Below are 25,551 nucleotides of genomic sequence, written 5' to 3'. Positions count from 1 at the left end.
TTCCAATCTGCATGTTCCCCAAAGACTTCCGCTTCCTTCTTGATCAACTAGCAAATTCAACAGGAGCGCCAGTAGTCACAAACTGCCCTCTGTGATGGTGCCGGCGGCTTCCGTTGGAGTTGGATGCTCCCTGAGAACGTGCCTCAACTCGAAAGAGTTGTTTTAACTGTAGACTTGCTGGAAGTTGACTTTCGGCCTCAGCGCGCCTGACTTCAAAATGGCATGTGGAGTTCTCGCGATCCCTCGCAAGACAAGCATACCAATCCGTGGTGCCTTGCGGCAGATAATGGGTTACTCCAAACCGATGCAGCACCTTTCGCTAGTGCAGCAGCTAGTGGTACCCAGGTGCTTCTCCACAGCAGCTGCCAGGCTTCCCCACACACTGTGCACTACAGACCTCATTGACATTGGGGAATCGCATTTTGGAGAGGTGCTGTCTCGCCAGGAGGAGGGGCTGGTCCAGAGTCTCACCAGGAGTCGCACAACTTCGATGATACCCCTCTGAGATTGGGCACCCTGCCCCGGCACCTCTGCATTAGCGTCTGGGGAGGGGGAGGTCTGACATAGGAACAACTCCTCGCCAGTATTATATGGAAGCCGACACCAATTATATCTGAAAACAAGGGAAGTCTCTCCAGGCTGTTTTGTTCAACAAACAGATTTGTTACCACATTCCTGTGCTTCGTCCTAGACAAATTGGGAGCCTTTTTCACTAATTACGCTGATGACACCCAGCTTGTAGTGGAACTGAGCAGGGACTATGGACTGGATAGCGCACGGGTGAACGGACTATAGAAAATCCATTGAGAATTGGATGAACAACAAATGGCTGTGTTTTAACACAAAAAAGACAGAACTGATAATCTTTAGATCAAATAAAACCAGAGCCAAACTTGACAGCCAGTACCAATCCTTTCTCATAAACGACTCTCAAATAAAGGTGGTCAACTGAAAGTAAAAACGGTAGGAATGTACATGGATGCATCCCTGAGCACAGAAACCCAAGTCCTTCAACTAAACAAGACCTGTTCCTACCACTTAGGGCTCCTCAGAATAGTTCGCCCTTATCTGAGCGAAGCAAATTGTTCTACAATAGCTAGAGCAACTATCCTATCAAGGTTAGATTACAGTAATGCCCTTATGTTAGGTGCCAAAAAAGGACTCCTTGCGAAGTGTCAAGTAATTCAAAACAGCACAGTCAGAATCATCAAGAATAAAACTAGAAAGGAACACATCAATGAGGACAGAAGGAACCCCAACTGGCTAGTGGTGGAGGACAGAATACTAGTCAAATCCTTGATACTAACACACAGATGCATATAGGGGAAGGATCCATCCTATCGTAAAAATATATTTTTTTTACGTATGTGCCAAGGGCCTGGGAGGCAATCAATAATGCAGAAACCAGAAATACTTGGGAGTAACACGGAGCACACAGAGAACGAGATGCCAAAAGGTACTCTGCAATAGAAGCGACAAAGCAGAGACTGAGAAGAGACGAAGCGGACGTATCCCGACGCCCAACCCAGTGAATCCATCCATGTCAAGTGAAGCTACTGGGAGGCAACAGGGATCACATGAACTGTGTAGAAGAAACTGCAGTATTGATTAGGGGAAACTTAAAGAACGAATACAGGTCCTGAGGGGCACAAAGATAATTGCCCAATATATTTAAAAAGCACTGGCGTTGCTCGTAAAAAGATATGCAAGAGAACAGCAAATGTCAGGAAGTTAAGAAAACAAAAAATATTATCTGAGGCGAGGAGTGCTATCCATTACTAAATGAGGTGACCAACATTACTTTACGAGAGACACTAACAGGCTGAGTGGTTTGAATGTGAAAATTACTCGTGAGGGCCTGAATAAAGTTAAAGAGCAGCAGGGGATTCCATATACTGGTCCAAGGAGACCCGGAAGACTAAGATATGGAAGCCTAGTATAAGTGAATGCTGGTTTGGAACCTCAAACTGAGAACATAAACCAGTGGAAAGGCTACAGGAGTTGTAGTACCAAGCGACTAAAAGAGCCCTAAGAGACAATGAAAGAATGAAGTCTGACTGCAGGTTACAGGAACTCAAGAAATATGACAGGGCAACCTGTGAAGAAGACCCAGTAGTTGTGGTATCCAACCATCGAATAGGGTATAACATGCCACAGCAAAAAATGAGTGAAATATAAAGAGTCTGAAGGATTCAAATTGAAAGAGACTATAAAAAGATTACTGCCGAAAAGAGTGTAAGAACGATGTTGACTGGTCTCAAAGCTTCTTGAGACCAAAACTGTACCTGAGCTACAGAAGCTCATAAGAAAGAATAAGAAAATCCGGATAAATATCCTATATTTACTTATTTATTTTTTTTTTTTCCCATTTATCGGACAAACAGAACCTTGTATGTTTGGAAAACCCTGAGACACAGCCCAAGAAGTACAACTAAACGTAATGTGTCAGAAGTTGTAGATTCAGGCAGTGTTTATTTATTAGTCATAGTGGTAGGTTCAGTTCACTTTTGATGACAAACGAGCACCTTTAGTTATTTTGGTTAGGTAGAGAATATCCCCTTGGCAATAGGGCGAGTCAGGCATTTTTGAAATTATTTAAATGAAGAACTTGAAACTGTTCTCCGTGTATCATCCCTTACTGACCTCTAAACACGCTGTTGCTGTACCCTGAAACTCCTAAACTCTTGCAGTACCAGAGTATGACCTAATGACCCCATGACATGAGGCTCAAGATGAGCTTAACCGCACCAACCCTGAGATCTTGTCCCAAGCCCATCAGAAAAACCTTACCATATGCATCTCTTTTAGATCCCACATTTTGACTTCGGAAAACTTGGGTCATTGCTACTTCCCACTAGTGTTAAATCTATTCATTGCACTACCTTATAATATCTTGTAGTGTGCTATATTGTTTATCCTTTGCATAAGGACCACAGATCAGATTAGCAATTTACAAGATAATCGAACGTTTCATCAGTGACTTGTAATGCAGTCTGCAAGTGAAATTGACTTGATTCAATGCATTTTTGTTTTTATTTAGTAACTCGCAGTACACCAATGCTGACCTCTGACCAAAGGCAGCCACTGTTGCCTTCTACAACCTGCACAAAGTTGGACCTGCTCTCAAGTCCCAAGTGTGCATGGGGAAAGGGATTTTCATAGGCCTCTTATTTTTTTTTAAAAAACATTTTTTGACACATGTATGCTAAATCTAAGTTGCATTCCCCTTGCCAATATTGTAAAATGTCACCCTTGTATTTCTCACTTCCCAGGCATCAATGGCATTTCTGAGTTGTGCATAACAAATAGCCAGGCCTTCTGGTTAAGGCTCTTAAGTGATTGTTTTTTAACAGTTATTGTTAAGATTGCAACATGTTGCCTTCCCTTTAGGGTAAAGAAAAAAAAATACATATTTGTATATACTCGCGCTAAAAGGGCGCTTACGTAAGGTGTGGGGGAGAATACATTTTATATTACTTGTAACGTAGATTGTCAGTGGTTTATACATTTATCATGCAATTTGAGTTAATGATTTGTTTTTTTAGATGCCAGAATAGAAGAGTTTGTGTATGAGAAGCTGGATAGGAAAGCGCCAAGTCGTTTAAACAATCCTGAACAGTTATCACAGTACATGATTGATGCAGGAAATGAGTTTGGTCCAGGTACTGCCTATGGTAAGTACGGTGGTATGTTGGTTGATTTTTATTTTTACATTTCTTTACATTTGTTTTATTTCCATCCCAATTTTCTGATTTCTGGGAATAATACAGTGTCATTTGTCATCAACATTGCCCACTGTCTGGAAGTTCTGTTTATTATGCCTACACTAATAAGTGGTTTGCTTCACAGTAAGCACTATATCCTTCTGTGATTGGTCTGCCAGCCATCACACGTCGTTATTTTCAACCACAAAGAAGTGGCAGATGGCTACCAAATCATATTGTACATTATCCACTTTAAACAAGGAATTGGAAACCTTGGGCTGAAGCAACAACCCACCCAGTTCGTAAAGAAAAATTAATAAAATAGTTTTCAGTAGTTCTGTGGATCGGGGTCCTAAACAGTTTTCTAAATGCAGCACTTGCGCCACATACATTTCAGCATTGCTGTAATGAGAAGCCTCTTGTAATGGGGCATATGAATATGCAGGTAATACCAGCTGTCCCTACTCATGAGTATGCATGTACCGATTCCTATCCCTGCCCTTTGCCAGCATCATCCAGGTGAGAAACCATACTAGCTGAGAGAGCGCTACAGCCCCAAGAGTCTAGGGGTAAATGACAAACCGAAGACCATGAAAGTTGTCAGTATGAATAGAATGGATGCTACATGTACTTAGTATGTGTATAGCCCTCCAGTCTCTCCATCTACATATGCAACTAGCTGACACATGTACATATAGACATGAACAGCACATAGACATGAAGAATACTCACATAGATGTGAAGGACATATGCACGCAGCCATGAAGGATATTTCCACGTAGGCACGAAGAACATACACAAGGATATCTGCAGCCCCTAAAAATATTAACATGAAGGAGATGGCTGGGCACAACATTTTGAAGAAAGAACCCAGGCACAACCATTTTCCTAAACGCAGAGGCCACAACAGGTCTCCGAATTAGCAAACTGGGTGGAGCCTTCCCATGGGCTGTGCTGTAGGTAAACCCTAGTTGGAAGCCACCTCCGATTCCGTGTTGTGGTATCTGGATTCTGTGTGACACAATGCCTGAGAAAGCCCTGCCTGAAACTGGTATGAATGCAGTCTAGTGCTCTGAAGGGCTGGGTGCTTACTCCAATCCACATTCTGTGTTATGAGTGTCTGAGTGGAGTGAATGGCCCGATTGGTTGATTGCCTGCAAGAATGCCCTTCTGCATGATTGGTTGACTTAGCCTGGCTCAGCCTTGGTGAATGACAACCGATGTGGATAACGGGGGGACCTCTCACTCACCAATTTGTTTAGTAGCTGAAGTCGAAACTGAAGCTGATCCCTGGAGGCAAATGATCACGGCTGCTACTCTTCATTGAAATCCAAAAGCTGCTGTGCCGCTCCACGGACTGATCCAAGAGGTCCTGGATAGGAGACCTCTTCCCGAGCTATGTGGTTCATCCGAAGTATCCTGGAAGCCAGTCCTGGGTGCTTGCCAATCTGGAGAAGGGGTCTTTGTGAGTCCAGAAGGGGAGTTTTTGGACATCTTGAGTCGAAGAAATCCAGTGGCTTCACCCAGGGTCTGGAGGAGTGTTTGTGACCACTGGAATCCAGATTACTGTCGACCGTCCAGAAGGGGTACCGTGGCATAGTGCTGCTTGACACCCCAAGATGTGAAAGTTCCAAACTGCTGAAGAATACTTCAAGGGACATCCTTGCCATTATTACTGACCACTTTTTCCCGCTGGAGAAGGTCCAGGGTCGCTGATGGTAGAGGAACGTTTGTCGGTGGGTTTCCCACCACCAGAATCCAAAGACGTCCGAAGGGTCCAGAAATTGTGAGGTTCGTGGTCCACTCCTATGGTCTAGTCGGTGTGCAGTCAAAAAATCAAACATTTCGTCGAAAGTCATAATATCGAAAACAAAAAGGTCGAAAAAATAAAAGTCGAATGCCCTTTTTTTTTAAATTATATATTTATTTTGGGGTCTGGGAATAAAGAAAAAAGTGGGTAAAACAAAAAAATAAATTAAAGGGGGGGTTGGTGGGGACCCCCCATTTCGAATAAAAAGCAATTTAAAAAAAATTGAAATTTTTGTTTTCGACTTTTTTTTTCTCTGACTTTTCGAAAAAATGACATTCGATTATATCACTATAAACCGGTCGAGTCCAGGTTGCCAGAAGCTATCCAGAGGTCTGTGCTGCCGCACTGAAGAACCGAAAGTTGGAAAACTGTGAAATCCCAAAAACCAAAAGTGACCTCTGCACCCGTCACCGCCAGAAGTCATCCAGGGGTCTCCATCTCATCAGTCAAGCCTTTAGAAGCCCACAGAAGGTTAATCTTCTCTGGAATCGTACAGTCGGAGAAATCTAAGAGTAAAACTGCTGCACTTAAGGTTCCATATTTCTTGGACTCTGCATCCCAGTGGCTCTTTCTTCCAAGGGGGGCCCATCCTCCAAGGGAATCGTCTAGCGAAACGGAGAAATTCTGCTACTTCGCCTGCCAAGGCACCAAAGGTACTGTGATGAGGAAGAACATCTTCCACTCTCAGGAGTCGTCCACGGGTTCCAGATTTGCCTTAGATCATGTTCTCCCATGGCTTTGGGCATCTTGGGGGTAGTAGAACATTTCAAAAGAAAATGACGCGTTATTGAAACTTTTTGGACTGTGCTGTAAAAGACAAGAGAAGTTACTCCCCAACTTTTCTATTACAGGTTGCCCAGGTGGGCGGGATGTACACCAAGCATTATGCCACTGCTCATAACTAATCTGCCTTTCTTCTCTAATCCATGCTGTTGCACCTCACTTAAGAACCCACCTGCCTATTTGTAACTGTCTGCAGTTGGTGCATTTATTACTGAATTTAAGTATTGTGTGGTACCACATAGTGTATATATTTGCCAGTATGTTGAACTGCCTGAAAACAAAGTGTTATGTATATATTTTACTGAACCTTATTTTATATAAAGAAACTGTGTTATCACCTAACATTGTGTGGGGACATTCCTTTGTGGGAGCTTGGGGACTCACTGTATTTAAGAACCTGCCTGCATCACCTCTTGAGTACTTAAGCCTTGGTTGCTCGTCGAAGCTACCATGTAGAGAACCCATGTCTTGGAATGCTCAGGATCTTAACCGCTTCATAACCAATTCAGTTTGCTTTTACAACCAAAATACCTGTATTAAGACTAGATGTCTGGGGACTTCAATCTCTAGTCACCAACCGTACTGTAGCTTATTACAGCCCCTCTGTGAGGAATCGCCACCTGGCAAGGGTGTTGAAGCTCTGACTTTTTTCTATTCATTGATACATTTATGCACGTTATTCTTTCTCCGAAAAGGTGGCCTGCTAATCAGACCCTCTCCACTTTCATACACTCCTTGACAAAAGCATAGCTTTCACTTGTGCTGCTGCATCAGTATCCTGATCTGCAGCTCTTGCTCTCCGGGGACACAGAGCAGGTTCAGGGTTGGCGGCCAAGTCACTGCAGTGCAGAGCCTCCATTTAAATCTGGACCTCTGTCCCACCACCACATAATTATGAGTTGGTATCCTGGTGGCAGTTAACTTTAAATGTAAGCTGTACCTGAGTTTAGAGTATGGTGGCTAGTATTTCCTATAATTGGTCACATCTAATTTGCGATCATACAGGTGTTGACACTGAACTTGGGCCAGCTGTGGGCAGGCCGTGTGTACCCTCCACCCCCCAAACTTTTTGGGACTTTTTGTTTTAGCTTTACCGTGTTTGCTGCGTTTGGCTACTAACTGTGGCTACTGGTAACACATGGACGTGCCAAGAGAATTTTTGATTGCCCTTTTGCCATCTTGTTCTTTAGCCTTCTTCCTGGCCTGAGGCCAGCAAAATCCTAATAAGGACTTGCATTGCTCGGGAAAGCAGAAGCTTTTGGAAGGCTACTGGAGGGATGTGTGTGTTTGCTGTTAGGATGTGGGCTGGGACTGTCTGGTCACAATCCACAAACTGGTTTCAGTGCGTCTGAGTGGTATGCATGAATGTTCCTGCCTGATTGTGTGTGTGTGTGTGTGTTAGTCCTGGTATTAGCTAGTGAGGCAGCTGCTCTTACCTGGCTTTTAGGATAAGGGGACCCCTGCACTCATTCCTCAGAGATCCTGGAGAAACCTGAAGGAGCCAGAATCCTATCCAGCTGTGAGACATGCAAATAAACTGGAGACCAGTCAAAAGGAAGGCTGGCTACCAACTTCTGCTGCTGTCTTTCAGAAGATCCTTAGCAATTCTGTGAGGGAGCTGCGACCCTTGAAGTGGAGGGAACATCCATTCCTGACGTCTGCTCGATACCCTGTAAAGAAGAGCCTTCGGAAGGTCCCCGGGACCGTCCTGTGGCTGACCAGCTCCGATTTTAGGCTACCGTGCTGCCGGCATCACTGTTCCGAGTTTCGACCTGGAACTTGGGTGATCCTCAGCTGGCCCTACGAGACTCATTTCTGAGTCCTAGCTTAAAGGGGACCCGAGATAGGAGGGAAAGTCAGACCACAGCAGTTGAGCCCCTTGGCATCGCCTTGCTGTGGTGACCACTGTCCGCAATCCCTTACCTGACCGTAGTCCAGTCCCGCGAGGGCTCCTGCATCGAGTTTTGCTGCATTCTTCCATCAAGACTCCTTGCAATGGTGAAAGACACCAACCGGAGGTCAGCTAGAACCTGCAACCCCCTGCAAATGGGACTGAGATTTTTGCCAGGAAAAGCGGCCTCGGACCCTCTTTGTCCTGCTAAGTCTGAGGAAGAGTCGGTGGGGGGAAGTTACAGAGCTTCTTACCTACCCCTATAACCCATTATAAGTCAATGGGCTTATAATAAATTTTATTCTAACACTTTTAGCTTTTCCATTACTTGCTTGGGCAAGACTGCCGAAAGTTGGGGCTACTTCTGTTAGCTAGTTTAACTTGTACTTTAATGTTTAAAGATGTAAAGGCAGGCAGGCGCTCTATTACCAGTCTTTAGCTTCTCCTCCTAACGCACGTTTTCATGACTTCATCAATCTTCAGGGAGGCTGAGTTACTTTGTTTTTTCAGGCGGGTCTGCATTTCTGTTTCAGGTGTGACAAGTTAATTGGCTCCGAGGATTCAGGTGCCTGTATTTTCCTTGCTTGATTTTGCTGGCAAGTGACTGGAAATAACTCCCTCCACAGCACAAATCTTCCCATTGGTGGGGGGAGGGGGAAAGCCATGGTTGTGGCTCTCCAATGTAAGGCATGATGACCCTGCTGCACTGCCTTTCCCGGGATTTCTGTAACAATGTTTAAAGATGTAAAGGCAGGCTTCACTGGACCCCAGAGACCCTAGCTGCATTATTTTTTACCTGCTTCAAAGATTCTATGGAACCTTACCTGAATTATTGGGCAAAAGTACCCAGACAACTTGGGGCTGGACAATTTGAGTTGGGGATCATTCGCTGTGGACCTATAAGTGCATAATATAATCTTACCTTTCCTTTGCAGGAGTTTGTTGAATATTATGCCCTTTTAATAAGTGAATGTATCTATGCATCTATTTTTGCTAGTGTGTGTGATAAAACTACTTGCCAGTTGGTCTTTTTCTATAGTGTGTTTTGGCCAATTAATAATTGGATTTTTTTTTTCATCCTGTCCAAGTGTGATCTGGGATTCCCATTGTGTGAACTCATTGTGGACCCATTGCAAACACTGCACCTCTGAAGAACTTAGCCCAGACTGCCTGTCACTGCTACCTGAACTGGTTTGGCTACAGCTTCCCAGAGTTGTCCCTGTCACAATATAGGTTGGCCTTCTCTACATCTTTCCACCAGGCCAGAGTATAGAAAATCAGTCCTAACAAATCAGTGTACAGCGGTGGGATGACCCTCCCCACATAACATCTGGTTGTTTTGTGGAAAGCATCTGTATTGGGTACCACAGCAGGCCTTGCAAATTCTTTCTTTATAATTCCATTACAATATACCTGCAGGTCGAGTAGCTTACTTTTTCTACTCGACCTAAGAGAAATGCACTCGACCCTGAAAATCATTAGATCGACACTTTTGCATTTGGAAAAAAACATTCTGACAGGTGACAAGCTTTAACAGCGCTATCGATGTGCCTTTCCATAGCCGTAAGAACAAGTAGCGGCTTACTTTTTTAAAAATCTTACGCACCCCCCTTGGCAGCTTAGAAGTCGCTTTATCGTGTTGCTTGAGCCCTTCTGTTTTCTTTAGTTCAAGTCTAAAAGTTTGTCTTTGGGGCATCATTGAGCCCTAAAATCTCCTTTCAGGAAAGTCAGTATTCCCCCCCCCCCCCATTCCGTTGCAAATTACTGCACGTTATTGTTCATGGCATACGTGGCCCATTCCAGGGCGACCAGTTCCCAAATCTTTTGGAGCCATTCTTGTTCTCCTGGGATTGTCGGACTCTTACACTTCTGGGCAATGAGGGTCATTGCTGCTAGTGTTAAGACTACACTTGCCTTCTCTCTTCCCCCACCTTCTATCACTGTTTCCTTCAGTTCTAGTAGGACGTGTTTGGGGTCCCCTTACAGCCCTTCCCTGAAAGCTTGGGCCCGTGCTTGAAGAACCTCCATCCAAAAGGGCTGAATCTTCGGTCACTCCAACCAAATATGTGCTGCCGTTCCCTCTTCTCCCCACCCCCAGCCCCTCCACAATCCCTCAGAGCCTCCGGGTATATGCTATGGAGAAGTGCTGGTGTGTAATGCCAACCGTAGAGGTATTTGTACCATGCTTCCTGAAATTGTGCTGCTCTCCACACCTTTGGGATTTTCCTCCATAATCTTTCCCAGTCCTCTATTGAGATCCCTTTACTCAGCGGGTCATATATGGCCATTTCTGCAGGGGGAGGCCTCGTCTAATAGCCTGTATAGCCTTGACATCTCGAAGTGATTTCAATCCGGCACTTCACCTAAGTCAACGCCTAGCGTGTAATGCACAACTGAAATACTTATTCATTTTGTGTCTAAAAGTTATTTTATTCTGAACGATGTACCACTCATATCACGCCCCTCTCCTGGAACACCCCTGGTCACACTGAACCAGGAATCAGGCTGGTTTGCAAACATAATCACACTATGTTTAATGGATATACAAGTATCACCAATGGGGTGATGTAACACTAAGCAATCTCTTTAATCACAAGGAGTAATGGTGAGCAAAACAATTCAGCACAGAAATAATACTTTTGTGTGTGTGTTCAAATGAAAAGGCAATGTGGTTCCTATTTCCCCCTGCACACCCCTGACCCACCCAATGAGCAATGCGAAGAGATGGGAGGAAAGGGAGCAGGTATTCAGGAATGCAGAATTCAATCAAGATGTCAATCCCAATTTCCCCCCAGCAAACACAAGAGAGAAACAGAATTGATTGGCAAACTTTCAAATTGGTTTTAAAGTTATCTGAGAATGGATTGGGTAAAACCCTAAATATGGTTTAAATGACTGAAATTGTTTAAATTCTTATGGGAGCCGCTTTCGATAGTTACAGGCAAACACTAGCAATGATTTGATACTAATAAGCAATGTGAAAACTTAAAACTGAGGTCAGGTGCAATCAAAAGATGTTTTACACATGTAATAAAAACGAAAATTCGCAGCAAACTTTTCTGTGCGCGGTAATCGCGATCGCGGGAGAACTATGGATTTAGAATGCGGTTTTTGGTTGTATGGAATGCTGAGCATGTTGGCTACAAAGTTGTTTGTAGCATAGAAATTGAGGAAGTTATGAACATTTTAGTGGAGGTCGTTTTTCTGAGATTGGCGCAAGAATGGGAAAACAGGGATGCACTTTCAAAGACAAATGGGATTTCGTTTACACTAGGTTATGACTATAGAAAAAGAGAATGCCACACACAAATCTCCATCAATCCTGGCCAGGGACCATTCACGTGGTGGATAATCAATTTTTTTCTGGGATTCAATTTACTTATTCACAACACTATTGATTTATGATATTAGAATACAAATAAGGGAACTCAGCGCAAGAAAAGTTCTGACAATTCAAAGCTAATCTTAACAATATCAGGTTGTAAAGACAGGATGGATTTAAAATAAGGATTGACTATGGAAGGTACATATGCTAGTGATGAAAACAGGGAAAGCTTAAAGAGCTAAAGGACACGGTACAACCGTGATCATCCTTTTAACCGTTAACAAGGAAACGTATGGTAGCACAACGGTTTTTCAGGAAGGTAGGTATTCAAAATGCGTCTTAAGTATATTAAAACTGGATCAATTGGAGTGCTCACCCTCAAACACAGAAAAAGAGAGGGCCACCCGGCTCAGCGTACCTTACCCTAAGGAAGAACACCCTAACCCTGGCAGGGGTGCCTATCCCTGGGTAGCGCGTGGTGTATCGCCTACTTAAAAGATATAGAGGAGAGTACTGTCCCTCAACCTTCTATACTAGTGGCAGTGTCTGTATGCAGACAAAGGTCGTCCAAACATGAAAAAAGTCTAAAAAATGTTGTATTCTCCAGAAGGTTGAGCAATGTTCAACAAAGCTGTGGATTAGATCTTGAATCTGGGTACAACCTGCGGGGCAAGTCAACTGTTTGTGTTCCTTCCAAAGTGTACAACTTTAATAGTGCCCATAGGTAACTGTGGTTGGGGTGTACAAACAGTACAGCTGGAGAAACCACTGGTGGGTAAAGCAGTAAAACGCAGCCTAAGGCTGCAGGGCTAAAAATTGGCTCTTGTAAAAGTATTTTAGCTCACTCGGTGGTGATGAGTGTGCTACAGCAAAAGTTATTCAGACAAGTCTCTCTGTTGGTGTTGGAGAGATCAGAAGTGGGTCACGAGAGCCCTCATGACCGAAAGGGGTCGACCGGTTTCAATGGCGTAGGAAATTCGAGCCATCTTCATCAGGACCGTAATTACAGATGCAAGCTGGGTTGCCAAAGTTCAGGAGATTACTGAACAGAATAGAGAATTGCTGGAGTCTCCTGTGGGGAGACAGGAGGGAGGGGGGGAGAGAGAAGAGCAAACAATGAAGGGGAGAGCAATTGAGGGGAAACTGGCAACAATAAATGAAGGCAAGCGTGGGGATGGAGCTCTTCATGCATAGGGGTGAGCATGTCGGAGCAAAAACTAGGTCAATTATTCCAGGAGAGGTGATGGTGCCTGAGCACATGTGAGAGGTCTCACCGCCAAAGGGAAAGAGGGAGGGGGGGAGTGCATGTAAAGGTCTCTGAAAGTGACTGGTGGGCACTAACAAGGGTTGGAGGGCGGCGTGCACAGAAGTGAATGGAAGGTGTGCGATCAGGGCAAATGCTGTGAGCCCCTATGTGGCAAACCCCCAACCAGGTGCAAACAGTGTGCCGGGGTGGAGAGCTGGAAAAAACTGGAAAAACATACCTCTGGGCCAGCGTCCTAAAAAGGAGGTGGGAGGTGAACTGGGGTGGCTCAAGGCACCAAATTGAGGTGGGAGAAGCGGCAAAATGGCTCACAGGTCAGGCATACCTGTGGGAAGAGCAAACCACATTTAGATGGTATGATGGGCTGCAAAAATCAAGGCAGAGGCTGAAAAGATAATAATCCGTGCTGCCTGTGTGTGGGCCGTACCTGCAAGAGGGCTGCATCTCGCCTCCGTGTTGTCCGTGTGCTGTATCAGGCTGTACAGCTCAGGACTGACGATTCTGGCGAGAAAAGCCCAATCGCCTATAAAAAGCGGAAAAAACACACTCGTGCTAGCGTCGTGATGACGCACCTGACTCCATGGAGACCCCTCACGCGTTTGGAGACAACTGGAAAAAGAAGCCCGAGCGCCTCTCGAAAGAGCAGGAGAGCGTGCTCGAGCTAGGAGAGGTCAGGCACAATTGCAGGACTCTGTCAGTGCTGCAAGGGACCTGGTCCCTTGGGGGAGAGATTGGGTGAAGGGGAAAGGGTGCAACATAGCGACGGAAGAGATGGAGGGCAGAGGACTAAAAAATAATTGATTGATCAATTGATCAAATATCCAATTGATTAGAAAAAAATGAAAGGAGTCAATTAAAGGATGGTATAAGTAAGGATAAACATGAGGGAATCATGAACAATACATGAAATCATGAAAAAGGCACAGAAAGACCAGACTGGTCAATGGTGAACAAAAAGGACACTTGTGGTACTGTAAGGAGTGTAGATTCAGGACAGTACTGCTAGTTCGTGCCATTGGATTTGTTCATTCAAGCCTTCAGAGTAGGTGTTGAGTCTATAAATCCACATCTGTTCTTTTTTGAACAGCATATTGTGGTAGTTGCCGCGTCTGCGGGGCGGTGTGACTTTCTCAATGATAGTCCACTTAAACTGATCCGCAGTGTGTCCTTTAGATGAAAAATGGGACACCAAGGGTGCAGTGAGTTTATTCGTTCTTATGCATGATTTGTGTTCGGTCATGCGGGTTCGAACTGGCCTAATGGTCATGCCAATGTACCTCAGGTTACAAGGGCAAGTTATCATATAGATAACGCCCTTGGTATTACAGCTGGTAAATGTATTCTGTATCCATGGTGTTTTCCATCCAATCTCTGTGTAGTCCTGGAGGTCTGGGCGCACATGGAGCAGTTGCCACAGGGCGCATGTCCCTTGATAGGTGGAGTATTCCAAAGGGTCCCCTGGGTGGGCTCTTCCCTGGGTATGTTAGGAAACAAGGTCTTGATGACCTTATCTCTCACGTTACTACGTCTCTTAAGGGCAAAACGTGGGACTGAGATGTTGGAGGCACCTGTGTTGAGAATAGGCCAAAGTCTTTTTACTTTCCTTTTGATTTTATTGAGAAGTGGTGAAAAACTAAACACAGCTGTGAAGGTGTTAGACTCACTGGGTTTGGTATGCTGTTGTAGGGTAATGGAACGTGGAATGTTCCTGGCTCTTTTAAAGGTGTCCTTAATAATCCTCCTAGGGTAGCCTCTCTCGGCGAGTTGTGTTTGAAGTTGTTTGGATTGTCTGGTATAGTATGGAGTCTGTGTGCACAGCCTTCTATAGCGCAGGAACTGCCCAAAGGGGATATTATCTCGGAGTGCCTTAGGGTGGTAGCTTGAGTAGTAAAGCAAAGAATTTCTGTCAGTGGTTTTCTTGTAAACACTCGAGGAGAGTTTCCCACTAGATGCTAAGATGGCAAGGTCGAGGAAATGGGTGTTGAATCTGTGTTTCTCCATGGTGAACTTAAGATGGGGGATTGAGGGAGTTGAGCCAGATATGGAAGGTCTCTATATCGTGTTCTGAGCCTCTGAAGATCACAAAAATATCGTCAATGTATCGCCGCCATATGGTTAAATGGGCGAGATATGGATTGGTTTCAGGGTAGATGTGTTGGCGCTCGAACAAATCCACATACAGATTAGCGAGGCTGGGGGCAAAGGTCGACACCATCGCTGTTCCTGAGATCTGTTGGTAAAAGGTGTCTTCAAAGAGAAAGTAATTCTTGGTCAGTGCTATTTCTGCGAGGGATAAAATGAAGCTGGGTGGGACTCCATGTAGGTTCATACCTGAGTGTAACATTCCGCGAAGCATTTGCAGTGTCTCCTGCTGTGGAATCCGGGTGTAAAGGGACTCCGTCGATCGTGACTAGCCATTCTATTTCTGGATTGTATGCGATGGTGTCTAAAAGGGTCAGCATATTAGTAGAGTCTTTAACATAACTAGTCATTTTTGGAACTTGGTCTTTGATAAAAAAAAATCAACATATTGTGAGAGAGGTTCCAATATAGAGCTGATCCCGGTAACAATGGGACGCCCTGGTGGAGGTATGAGTCCTTAGTGGATCTTAGAAAGAGCATATATGGCCGGGATCCGAGGATAAGGGGGGGACAGAAAAGCAGCTTCACAGGCGCTAATATGTCCTTCAGCTTCAGCCTCGTAAATGATGGGTGCTATCAGAGCCTGCAAGGATGGAGTGGGGTCTCTAGGTAGGATAGAGTAGCTATTGGGGTCATTGAGTAGGGTGTTAACCATTGTAATGTACTTGGTGGTATCCATAATGACAATGGCACCCCCTTTGTCTGCTGGTTTGATCATGATATCTGGGTTGTTAGCTAAATCTGTCAGAGCGAGTAATTGGGGTTTAGTGCAATTGTTATGGATGAATGGAATATTGGATTCAAATTCAGAGATCTTTTTGAGCAAAGCTTGTTCGAAAGTGACTGATTCAGCGGTATTCGCACAATTGGGTGGGAAGTACTGTGGTGGAGGGCGTAGGCCCGTCACATCTTTGTCTTCGTAGGTGTGGTTAGGAAAATACTGTTTTAAACGTATCTTGCGCATCATCTGGGTGACTTCGACCCGGGTTTGAAACGAGTCGTAACGAGCTATAGGTATGAAGGATAATCCTTTTTGTAGAATCTCTTGTTCTGGTAAGAATATAGGTTGATTGGTTCATGATTAGTGAGGGAAGAGCGATGGTATTGCTCCTTGTCCCCGGCTGCGTGTGACTACTGTTGATTGTGGATGGTTCTGCCAACGTGCGCGGTTCTGGCCTCTCCCACGCTGTCCTAAAAAAGGAACCGCAGGGGGGGGTGCCCTGGTTGGAGCTGCTGAACTGTACTCTCTTGTTCTGCCATTTGTTGTTATTGGAGCTATTGCTCGAGTTGCTACTAGAATTGTTCCAGGATCTATTAGAGTTGGATCTTTGAAGATTTTGGAACCAGAGTTGTGCAGCGTCGCGTCTAGCTTGTTTTGCTTCCTCAGTGAAATACTCATCTGCTACATAGGGATACATTTTCACATGCGTGAAAGCTGCGAGGTCTTTCTTCAACTTAATAATCTTTCTATTCAAGCTATTGTCTTTAAACTCTTTCAGTGTGGTTTCTAGAAGAGTGAGTTTAGCCGAATAGGTGTCTGCAGCAATTATTGTTTTGAGTGCCTCGCTTTTGTCCAATTCTTTAAGTAATTGATCTGTGACTGTTTTGGCAGTATTGATAATGAGTATCAGCCAGTCTCTGGTACATTTATTGGCTATAAAAGACCAGTCTTTCCTAAATTTGCGGTTGTCTAAGAAGATGCACGGTTCAATACGAATGATGAGGCCGTTGGGTGCAGCGTGAGCCCTCAGGTACTCAGTCATAAGCGCACCGTTTAGTTCGGTGCGAATGATCTTCTTTTTGAGAATCTCGATGTCATTCCATTCATCATTATTTGTGGTGTTTTGCGGTGTGAGATCTAATCCAAGGAGAGATGGATTTGCTAGGATGCCATCAACTAGTTCCTCTGCGAATGCTAGGTAGTGGCCGTCGGCCATTTGTCAGGATAAGAAACAGAGTGAGGGAGAGTGGGAGAGGGAAAGGGGGAGGAGGATGCCGGAGAGAACAAACACAAGAGTACTGTGTACAGGTAGCAGGAGGGAGGAGGGTCCTTCCTCTTGCGTAGGTAGAGTCAATCTATCCCAGCAACTGGGAAAGCTTAAAGAGCTAAAGGACACAGTACAACCGTGATCATCCTTTTAACCGTTAACAAGGAAACGTATGGTAGCACAACAACAACGGTTTTTCAGGAAGGTAGGTATTCAAGGTGCATCTTAAGTATACTAACAACTGGATCAATTGGAGTGCTCACACTCAAACACAGAAAGAGAGGGCCACCCAGCTCGGCGTACCTTACCCTAAGGAACAACACCCTAACCCTGGTGGGGGTGCCTATCCCTGGGTAGCGCGTGGTGTATCGCCTACTTAAAAGATATAGAGGAGAGTACTGTCCCTCAACCTTCTATACTAGTGGCAGTGTCTGTAGGCAGACAAAGGTCGTCCAAACATGAAAAAAGTCTTAAAAAATGTGGTATTCTCCAGAAGGTTGAGCAATGGTCAACAAAGCTGTGGATTAGATCTTGAATGTGGGTACAACCTGCGGGGCAGGTCAACTGTTTGTGTTCCTTCCAAAGTGTACAACTTTAATACTGCCCATAGGTCACTGTGGTTGGGGTGTACCAACAGTACAGCTGGAGAAACCACTGGTGGGTAAAGCAGTAAAACGCAGCCAGAAGGCTGCAGGGCTAAAAATTGGCTCTTGTAAAAGTATTTTAGCTCACTCGGTGGTGATGAGTGTGCTACAGCAAAAGTTATTCAGACAAGTCTCTCTGTTGGTGTTGGAGAGATCAGAAGTGGGCCACGAGTGCCCTCATGACCGAAAGGGGTTGACCGGTTTCAATGGCGTACGAAATTCGAGCCATCTTCATCGGGACAGTAATTAGAGATGCAAGCTGGGTTGCCAAAGTTCAGGAGATTGCTGAACAGAATAGAGAATTGCTGGAGTCTCCTGTGGGGAGACAGGAGGGAGGGGGGAAAGAGAAGAGCAAACTATGAAGGGGAGAGCAGTTGAGGGAAACTGGAAACAATAAATGAAGGCAAGCGTGTGGGGATGGAGCTCTTCATGCATAGGGGTGAGCATCTCGGAGCAAAAACGAGGTCAATTATTCCAGGAGAGGTGATGGTGCCTGAGCACATGTGAGAGGTCTCACCGCCAAAGGTAAAGGGGGAGGGGGGGAGTGCATGTAAAGATCTCTGAAAGTGACTGGTGGGCACTACCAAGGAGTGTAGGGCGGCGTGCACACAAGTGAATGGAAGGTGTGCGATCAGGGCAAATGCTGTGAGCCCCTATGTGGCAAAACCCCCAACCAGGTGCAAACAGTGTGCCAGGGTGGAGAGCTGGAAAAACATTCCTCTGGGCCAGCGTCCTAAAAAGGAGGCGGGAGGCGAACTGGGGTGGCTCAAGGCACCAAATTGAGGTAGGAGAAGTGGCAAAATGGCTCACAGGTCAGGCATACCTGTGGGAAGAGCAAACCACATATAGATTGTATGATGGGCTGCAAAAATCAAGGCAGAGGCTGAAAAGATAATAATCCGTTCTGCCTGTGTGTGGGCCGTACCTGCAAGAGGGCTGCTGCTTGCCTCCGTGTGCTGTATCAGGCTGTACAGATTCCTTCATACCTACAGCTCGCTACGACCCGTTTCAAATCCGGGTCAGAGTCACCCAGATGATGCGCAAGAAACGTTTAAAACAGTATTTTGCTAACCACACCTACGAAGACAAAGATGTGACGGGCCTACGCCCTCCATCACAGTACTTCCCACCCAATTGTGCGAATAGCGCTGAATCAGTCACTTTCGAACAAGCTTTGCTCAAAAGATCTCTGAATTTGAATCCAATATTCCATTCATCCATAACAATTGCACTAAACCCCAATTACTCGCTCTGACAGATATAGCTAGCAACCCAGATATCGTGATCAAACCAGCAGACAAAGGGGGTGCCATTGTCATTATGGATACCACCAAGTACATTACAATGGTTAACACCCTACTAAATGACCCCAATAGCTACTCTATCCTACCTAGAGACCCCACTCCATCCTTGCAGGCTCTGATAGCACCCATCATCTACGAGGCTGAAGCTGAAGGACATATTAGCGCCCGTGAAGCTGCTTTTCTGTCCCCCCCCTTATCCTCGGATCCCGGCCATATATGCTCTTCCTAAGATCCACAAAGGACTCATACCTCCACCAGGGCGTCCCATTGTTACCGGGATCAGCTCTATATTGGAACCTCTCTCACAATATGTTGATTTTTTTTTATCAAAGACCAAGTTCCAAAAATGACTAGTTATGTTAAAGACTCTACTAATATGCTGACCCTTTTAGACACCATCGCATACAATCCAGAAATAGAATGGCTAGTCACGATCGACAGAGTCCCTTTACACCCGGATTCCACAGCAGGAGACACTGCAAATGCTTAGCGGAATGTTACACTCAGGTATAGACCTACATGGAGTCCCACCCAGCTTCATTTTATCCCTCGCAGAAATAGCACTGACCAAGAATTACTTTCTCTTTGAAGACACCTTTTACCAACAGATCTCGGGAACAGCGATGGGGGCGTTCTTTGCCCCCAGCCTCGCTAATCTGTATGTGGATTTGTTCGAGCGCCAACACATCTACCCTGAAACCAATCCATATCTCGCCCATTTAACCATATGGCGGCGATACATTGACAATATTTTTGTGATCTTCAGAGTCTCAGAACACGATAGAGGCCTTCCATATCTGGCTCAACTCCCTCAATCCCCATCTTATGTTCACCATGGAGAAACACAGATTCAACACCCATTTCCTCGACCTTGCCATCTTAGCATCTAGTGGGAAACTCTCCTCGAGTGTTTACAAGAAAACCACTGACAGAAATTGTTTGCTTTGCTACTCAAGCTACCACCCTAAGGCACTCCAAGATAATATCCCCTTTGGGCAGTTCCTGCGCTATAGAAGGTTGTGCACACAGACTCCAGACTATACCAGACAATCCTAACAACTTCAAACACAACTCGCCGAGAGAGGCTACCCTAGGAGGATTAAGGACACCTGTAAAAGAGCCAGGAACATTCCACGTTACATTACCCTACAACAGCATACCAAACCCAGTGAGTCTAACACCTTCACAGCTGTGTTTAGTTTTTCACCACTTCTCAATAACATCAAAAGGGAAGTAAAAAGACTTTGGCCTATTCTCAACACAGGTGCCTCCAACATCTCAGTCCCACGTTTTGCCCTTCAGAGACGTAGTAACGTGAGAGATAAGGTCGTCAAGACCTTGATTCCTAACATACCCAGGGAAGAGCCCACCCAGGGGACCCTTTGGAATACTCCACCTAGCAAGGGACATGCGCCCTGTGGCAACTGCTCCATGAGTGCCCAGACCTCCAGGACTACACAGATAGAGATTGGATGGAAAACACCATGGATACAGAATACATTTACCAACTGTAATACCAAGGGCGTTTTCTATATGATAACTTGCCCTTGTAACCTGAGGTACATTGGCATGACCATTAGGCCAGTTCGAACCTGCATGACCGAACACAAATTGTGCATAAGAATGAATAAACTCACTGCACCCTTGGTGTCCCATTTTTCATCTAAAGGACACACTGCGGATCAGTTTAAGTGGACTATCATTGAGAAAGTCACACCGCCCCGCAGACGTGGCAACTACCACAATATGCTGTTCAAAAAAGAACAGATGTGGATTTATAGACTCAACATCTACTCTGAAGGCTTGAAGGAACAAATCCAATGGCACGAACTAGCAGTACTGTCCTGAATCTGTACTCCTTACAGTACCACAAGTGTCCTTTTTGTTCACCATTGACCCTTCTGGTCTTTCTGTGCCTTTTTCATGATTTCACGTGTTCATGATTCCCTCATGTTTATCCTTACATATACCATCCTTTAATTGACTCCTTTCATTTTTTCTAATCAATTGGATAATTGATCAATTGATCAATCGATAATTATTTTTTAGTCCTCTGCCCTCCATCTCTTCCGTCGTCATGTTGCACCCTTTCCCCTTCACCCAATCTCTCCCCCAAGGGACCAGCTCCCTTGCAGCACTGACAGAGTCCTGCAATTGTGCCTGACCTCTCCTAGCTCGAGCGCGCTCTCCTGCTCTTTCGAGAGGCGCTCAGGCTTCTTTTTCCAGTTGTCCCCAAACGCGTGAGGCGTCTCCATGGAGTCGGCTGCGTCATCACGACGCTAGCGCGAGCGTGTTTTTTCCGCTTTTTATAGGCGATTGGGCTTTTCTCGCCAGAATAGTCAGTCCTGAGCTGTACAGCCTGATACAGCACACGGACAACACAGAGGTGAGCAGCAGCCCTCTTGCAGGTATGGCCCACACACAGGCAGCACACATTAGCTTTTCAGGCTCTGCCTTGATTTTTGCAGCCCATCATACCATCTATATGTGGTTTGCTCTTCCTACAGGTATGCCTGACCTGTGAGCCATTTTGCCGCTTCTCCCACCTCAATTTGGTGCCTTGAGCCACCCCAGTTCGCCTCCCGCCTCCTTTTTAGGACGCTGGCCCAGAGGTATGTTTTTCCAGCTCTCCACCCTGGCACACTGTTTGCACCTGGTTGGGGGGTTTGCCACATAGGGGCTCACAGCATTTGCCCTGATCGCAGACCTTCGGCACCATCAACTCTCCTGGAATAATTGACCTAGTTTTTGCTCCGACATGCTCACCCCTATGCCTGAAGAGCTCCATCCCCACGCTTGCCTTCATTTATTGTTGCCAGTTTCCCTCAATTGCTCTCCCCTTCATTGCTTGCTCTTCACTCCCCCCCTCCCTCCTGTCTCCCCACAGGAGACTCCAGCAATTCTCTATTCTGTTCAGCAATCTCCTGAACTTTGGCAACCCAGCTTGCATCTCTAATTACGGTCCTGATGAAGATGGCTCGAATTTCCTATGCCATTGAAACCGGTCGACCCCTTTTGGACATGAGGGCTCTTGTGACCCACTTCTTATCTCTCCAACAACAACAGAGAGACTTGTCTGAATAACATTTGCTGTAGCACACTCCTCACCACCGAGTGAGCTAAAATACTTTTACAAGAGCCAATTTTTAGCCCTGCAGCCTTCAGGCTGCGTGTTACTGCTTTACCCACCAGTGGTTTCTCCAGCTGTACTGTTTGTACACCCCAACCACAGTGACCCATGGGCACTATTAAAGTTGTACACTTTGGAAGGAACACAAACAGTTGACCTGCCCCGCAGGTTGTACCCACATTCAAGATCTAATCCACAGCTTTGTTGAACATTGCTCAACCTTCTGGAGAATACCACATTTTTTAGACTTCATGTTTGGACGACCTTTGTCTGTCTACAGACACTGCCACTAGTATAGAAGGTTGAGGGACAGTACTCTCCTCTATATCTTTTAAGTAGGCGATACACCACGTGCTGCCCAGGGATAGGCACCCCCGCCATGGTTAGGGTGTTCTTCCTTAGGGTAAGGTACGCCGAGCCGGGTGGCCCTCTCTTTTTCTGTGTTTGAGGGTGAGCACTCCAATTGATCCAGTTGTTAGTATACTTAAGATGCACCTTGAACACATATGCTAGTGACACAGTTCTATACTATGAATACTCACTATACATGTTTTAAACAGGACCATCAGGAATTCTAGTCCGTCAAGATTTCTTGTCAGGGATTCTGGTTCTGGGACAGAGTGCTGGGCACACCGGACTGGACTGGGTCTGCAATCAGCAAGGCGCTCTGGTCACTGCACGACGGGACTGGACAGGATCGGCACGGTACAGCATGGCACAGGATTGGGTTTAACCTGCCCTTCTTGGTTCTGAAGATAATTATTTAGCAGGCAAGCAGTTACAGCACAGCTCGGCTGTTTCGTTTGTTCCCCTTTAGTTTTGTGGGATTCTTTCTGGTTCTGGAAATTCAATGCCTAGTTGAAAATGGTTCAACTAATGGAATGGGCCTTTCTGCTTGCCAAGTTTCTGGAGTCTGGAGCAAGGAAGATGGATGGTCCTCTCGCAGGGTGCTCCGCCAGCAATCGGTTAGTGGGTGAATCTGTGTTCTTTTCAGTCTGAGCTGTCTCTATTTATGCTTTTTATAAAGGGGGTGTGCGCTGGTTTATCGTAAGCGCGCCTCTTAGGTAGGCGATTGGCTGGAATCTCTTCTCTCCCTTGATTGGAGAAGAAAACAGGGTGTCGCCATGATGGTGTGAATTTGAGTCAGAGAATCCTCCCCTTGTCCCTTTGAACATAAAATCTACTTTTGGTACAATACATATTTACATGTGTGCAATCTTTAGAACAATAACATATATAAATCACATTTTGTGCAGCAGATACTCCTCCAAGTCTCGTTGCTGTTGGATCTTGTGTCTCCTTTTGACATAATTTTGCCCCCTTTGACTGGAACACAATTGTCATGATCACTGCTTCCAAGGAGCCAGGACCAGTCCAACGTCCTTGGAAGCAGGCCCCTAACCCTGATCCTAGGCACCAGCCGGTCCCCACAGGGACCTTTTGGACCTTGTCCTGGCGCCGGTGGCACCAGGCTCATCAGAAGCCTTGGTCCCGGCACTGGAAGCACCGGGCTCATCATAGGTGTGAAGATGCTTGGGTGGACTTACCTGCGGCAGACCATGCTGCTGACTTGCCAGACTCTTAAAAGTCCTCGGTGAACTGGGACTACTTTTCTTACCTGGGTGGGGCAGCTCCACTCCACTGGAACTCTTCTGGAAGCAGGAACTCTTTTCTTACCTAGGCGGGGCCGTGGAAGGAGACGCCTCATCACTCCAAGGCTATTTAAACCACACCCGATTGATGAAACGTGCTTCGCGTTATTCTGCATCTGCAGCAGAACGCTCACCGAGTCTGCTCCAGCTTTTCTTCTTTGGATCCTGAACCTGCAAGAATTATACTCACCATTCCGGTATCCGAGCAACATCAGCACCTGCAAAAGATCAGAAACAACAGGTTAGCAGAACGAACTTTCACACGCAGTGTTTGCTTACCTGATCCATCGGCAGCGGCCGTGTCTCACGCTGCACCTTCGCCTGCAAAGACAAACAGCATTATTTTACTTACCGGCACGCCGTGCATTCCAGATTCTTCACGCTGCATCTGCACAAAGATAAACAGCATTATTCTACTTACCGGCACGCTGTGCATTTCGGATTCTTCACGCTGCATCTTCACCTGCATAGACAACAGCAGTGTTACACTCACCGGCACTTGGCGATTTCCGGATTTCTTCTTTCTGCATCGTCGCCTGCAAAGACAAAGAAAGAGACAGTAAGAGCGCTTGCCATACTTACAGACTAAAGGTGTCCAGAAACTTACCGGTCGTGCAGACAACGACGGTACTCATCCTCTGAAGTCAAGAGGCTAACGTTTCACCAGTGAAGGAACTGGCAACGGCACCCTGCACTAGACGCAGATGGAGAGCCCAGCATTCACCTATCTAAGGTGAGCAAGTTGACCTGGGAGGGGGGTTCAACAGACAAGCTAGGAGGAGAGAGATAGGGACATTCAACAACCCAGACCTTTAATCCCCATATTATTTCACCTGCAGAAACCTCACCCTTCGAGTTCGACACACAGTGCGGAGAGGTTCGACCCCAGAAGCCAACCGAATCCTGCACATCACGTTTCGTGTTACGGACACCTTCCTGCCAAGACCCGCGCCTCCGTGGGAATCAGGTGAACGTTACAGAACGCGAAACCCACCACTAAACTCCTACCCAGGCGCAATGGAAACTTCAGATACCGATCAACTAGCCCAGTTGCTTGGGGAATTAAGAGCAGAAGTACATGCAGCTCGCCAGGAAACAAGCTCCCTAAGAAGAAAACTGATAATTTCTAAGGAGCGAACAGAGGACCTTGCTAGGCAGTTGTTACAAACTCAGGCAGGACAGACACCTTTGCCCGTTCCAGGAGGGAGTTATCCTTCTGCATCAGCTTCAAACCCAGTGCAAATCAATCTGCCCGGTAATGTGCCCTTGGCTCCGCCCGAACGCTTTGCTGGTGATCCAAAGAAATTCGCAGTGTTCATCAACCAGTGCCGCCTGCATTTCTTATGTCGACCAGCTGCATTCCCAACGGACCAGGCCAAGGTAGCTTTCGTGCTTTCTTATCTCAGTGGCAGTGCTGCAGATTGGTCGATCCCTTTAGTCACCCAGGATGATCCGGTTTTACACGATTTTCACGCCTTCCAGTCCAGCATGGAGAAACTGTTCGCAAGACATGCACAAGGGCAGACCTTGGACAATGAACTTCTCTCATTACGACAGGGTAACCAAGACCTCTTGGCTTATATAGCCTCTTTCAATAGACTCATAGTGGAAACACAATGGCCCGAGGACAAGAGAATAACGCTTTTTTACAGAGGCCTGCGTGGAGAGCTCAAGGATGTGCTAGCGCAGGTTGTGAATCCTCCACAAGAATGTTCAGACTATATTGACTTGGTTGTCCAACTAGACCATAGACTACAGAACAGGAAGGCAGATCGTTCCAGATTTGATACCCAAGTGTTTTCCAAACCACAGACCTCGAATAAGGGAGCTGACACTGTGGAACCCATGCAAATAGGGGGCATGAGAGGACCTTTAACCCAGAAAGAGCGGGAAAGAAGAAGGCAGCTGCAATTA

General features: G+C 45.9%; 1 protein-coding gene across 6 annotated transcripts in view; it reads left to right on the top strand.

Annotated features, from left to right (window-relative positions):
• Positions 1-25,551, top strand: part of SH3GLB1 (SH3 domain containing GRB2 like, endophilin B1) — a 479,029-nt gene that overhangs the window by 94,686 nt on the left and 358,792 nt on the right. For 4 of the 6 annotated variants that reach the window (XM_069641731.1, XM_069641728.1, XM_069641729.1 and 1 more), the window contains exon 3: positions 3,546-3,674. The exons of the other annotated variants lie outside the window; for them this stretch is intronic. In XM_069641731.1, the coding sequence (XP_069497832.1) occupies positions 3,546-3,674 (129 nt within the window). The remainder of the gene's footprint in view (positions 1-3,545; positions 3,675-25,551) is intronic. 6 annotated transcript variants of the gene reach the window in all.

The sequence above is a fragment of the Ambystoma mexicanum genome, chromosome 1q, assembly GCF_040938575.1.
Source record: "Ambystoma mexicanum isolate Mex_15411 chromosome 1q, UKY_AmexF1_1, whole genome shotgun sequence".
In the NCBI taxonomy this organism is placed as follows: Eukaryota; Metazoa; Chordata; class Amphibia; order Caudata; family Ambystomatidae; genus Ambystoma; species Ambystoma mexicanum.
The sequence above is the reverse complement of the archived record's forward strand: the minus strand, read 5'-3'. Positions and strand labels throughout refer to the sequence as shown.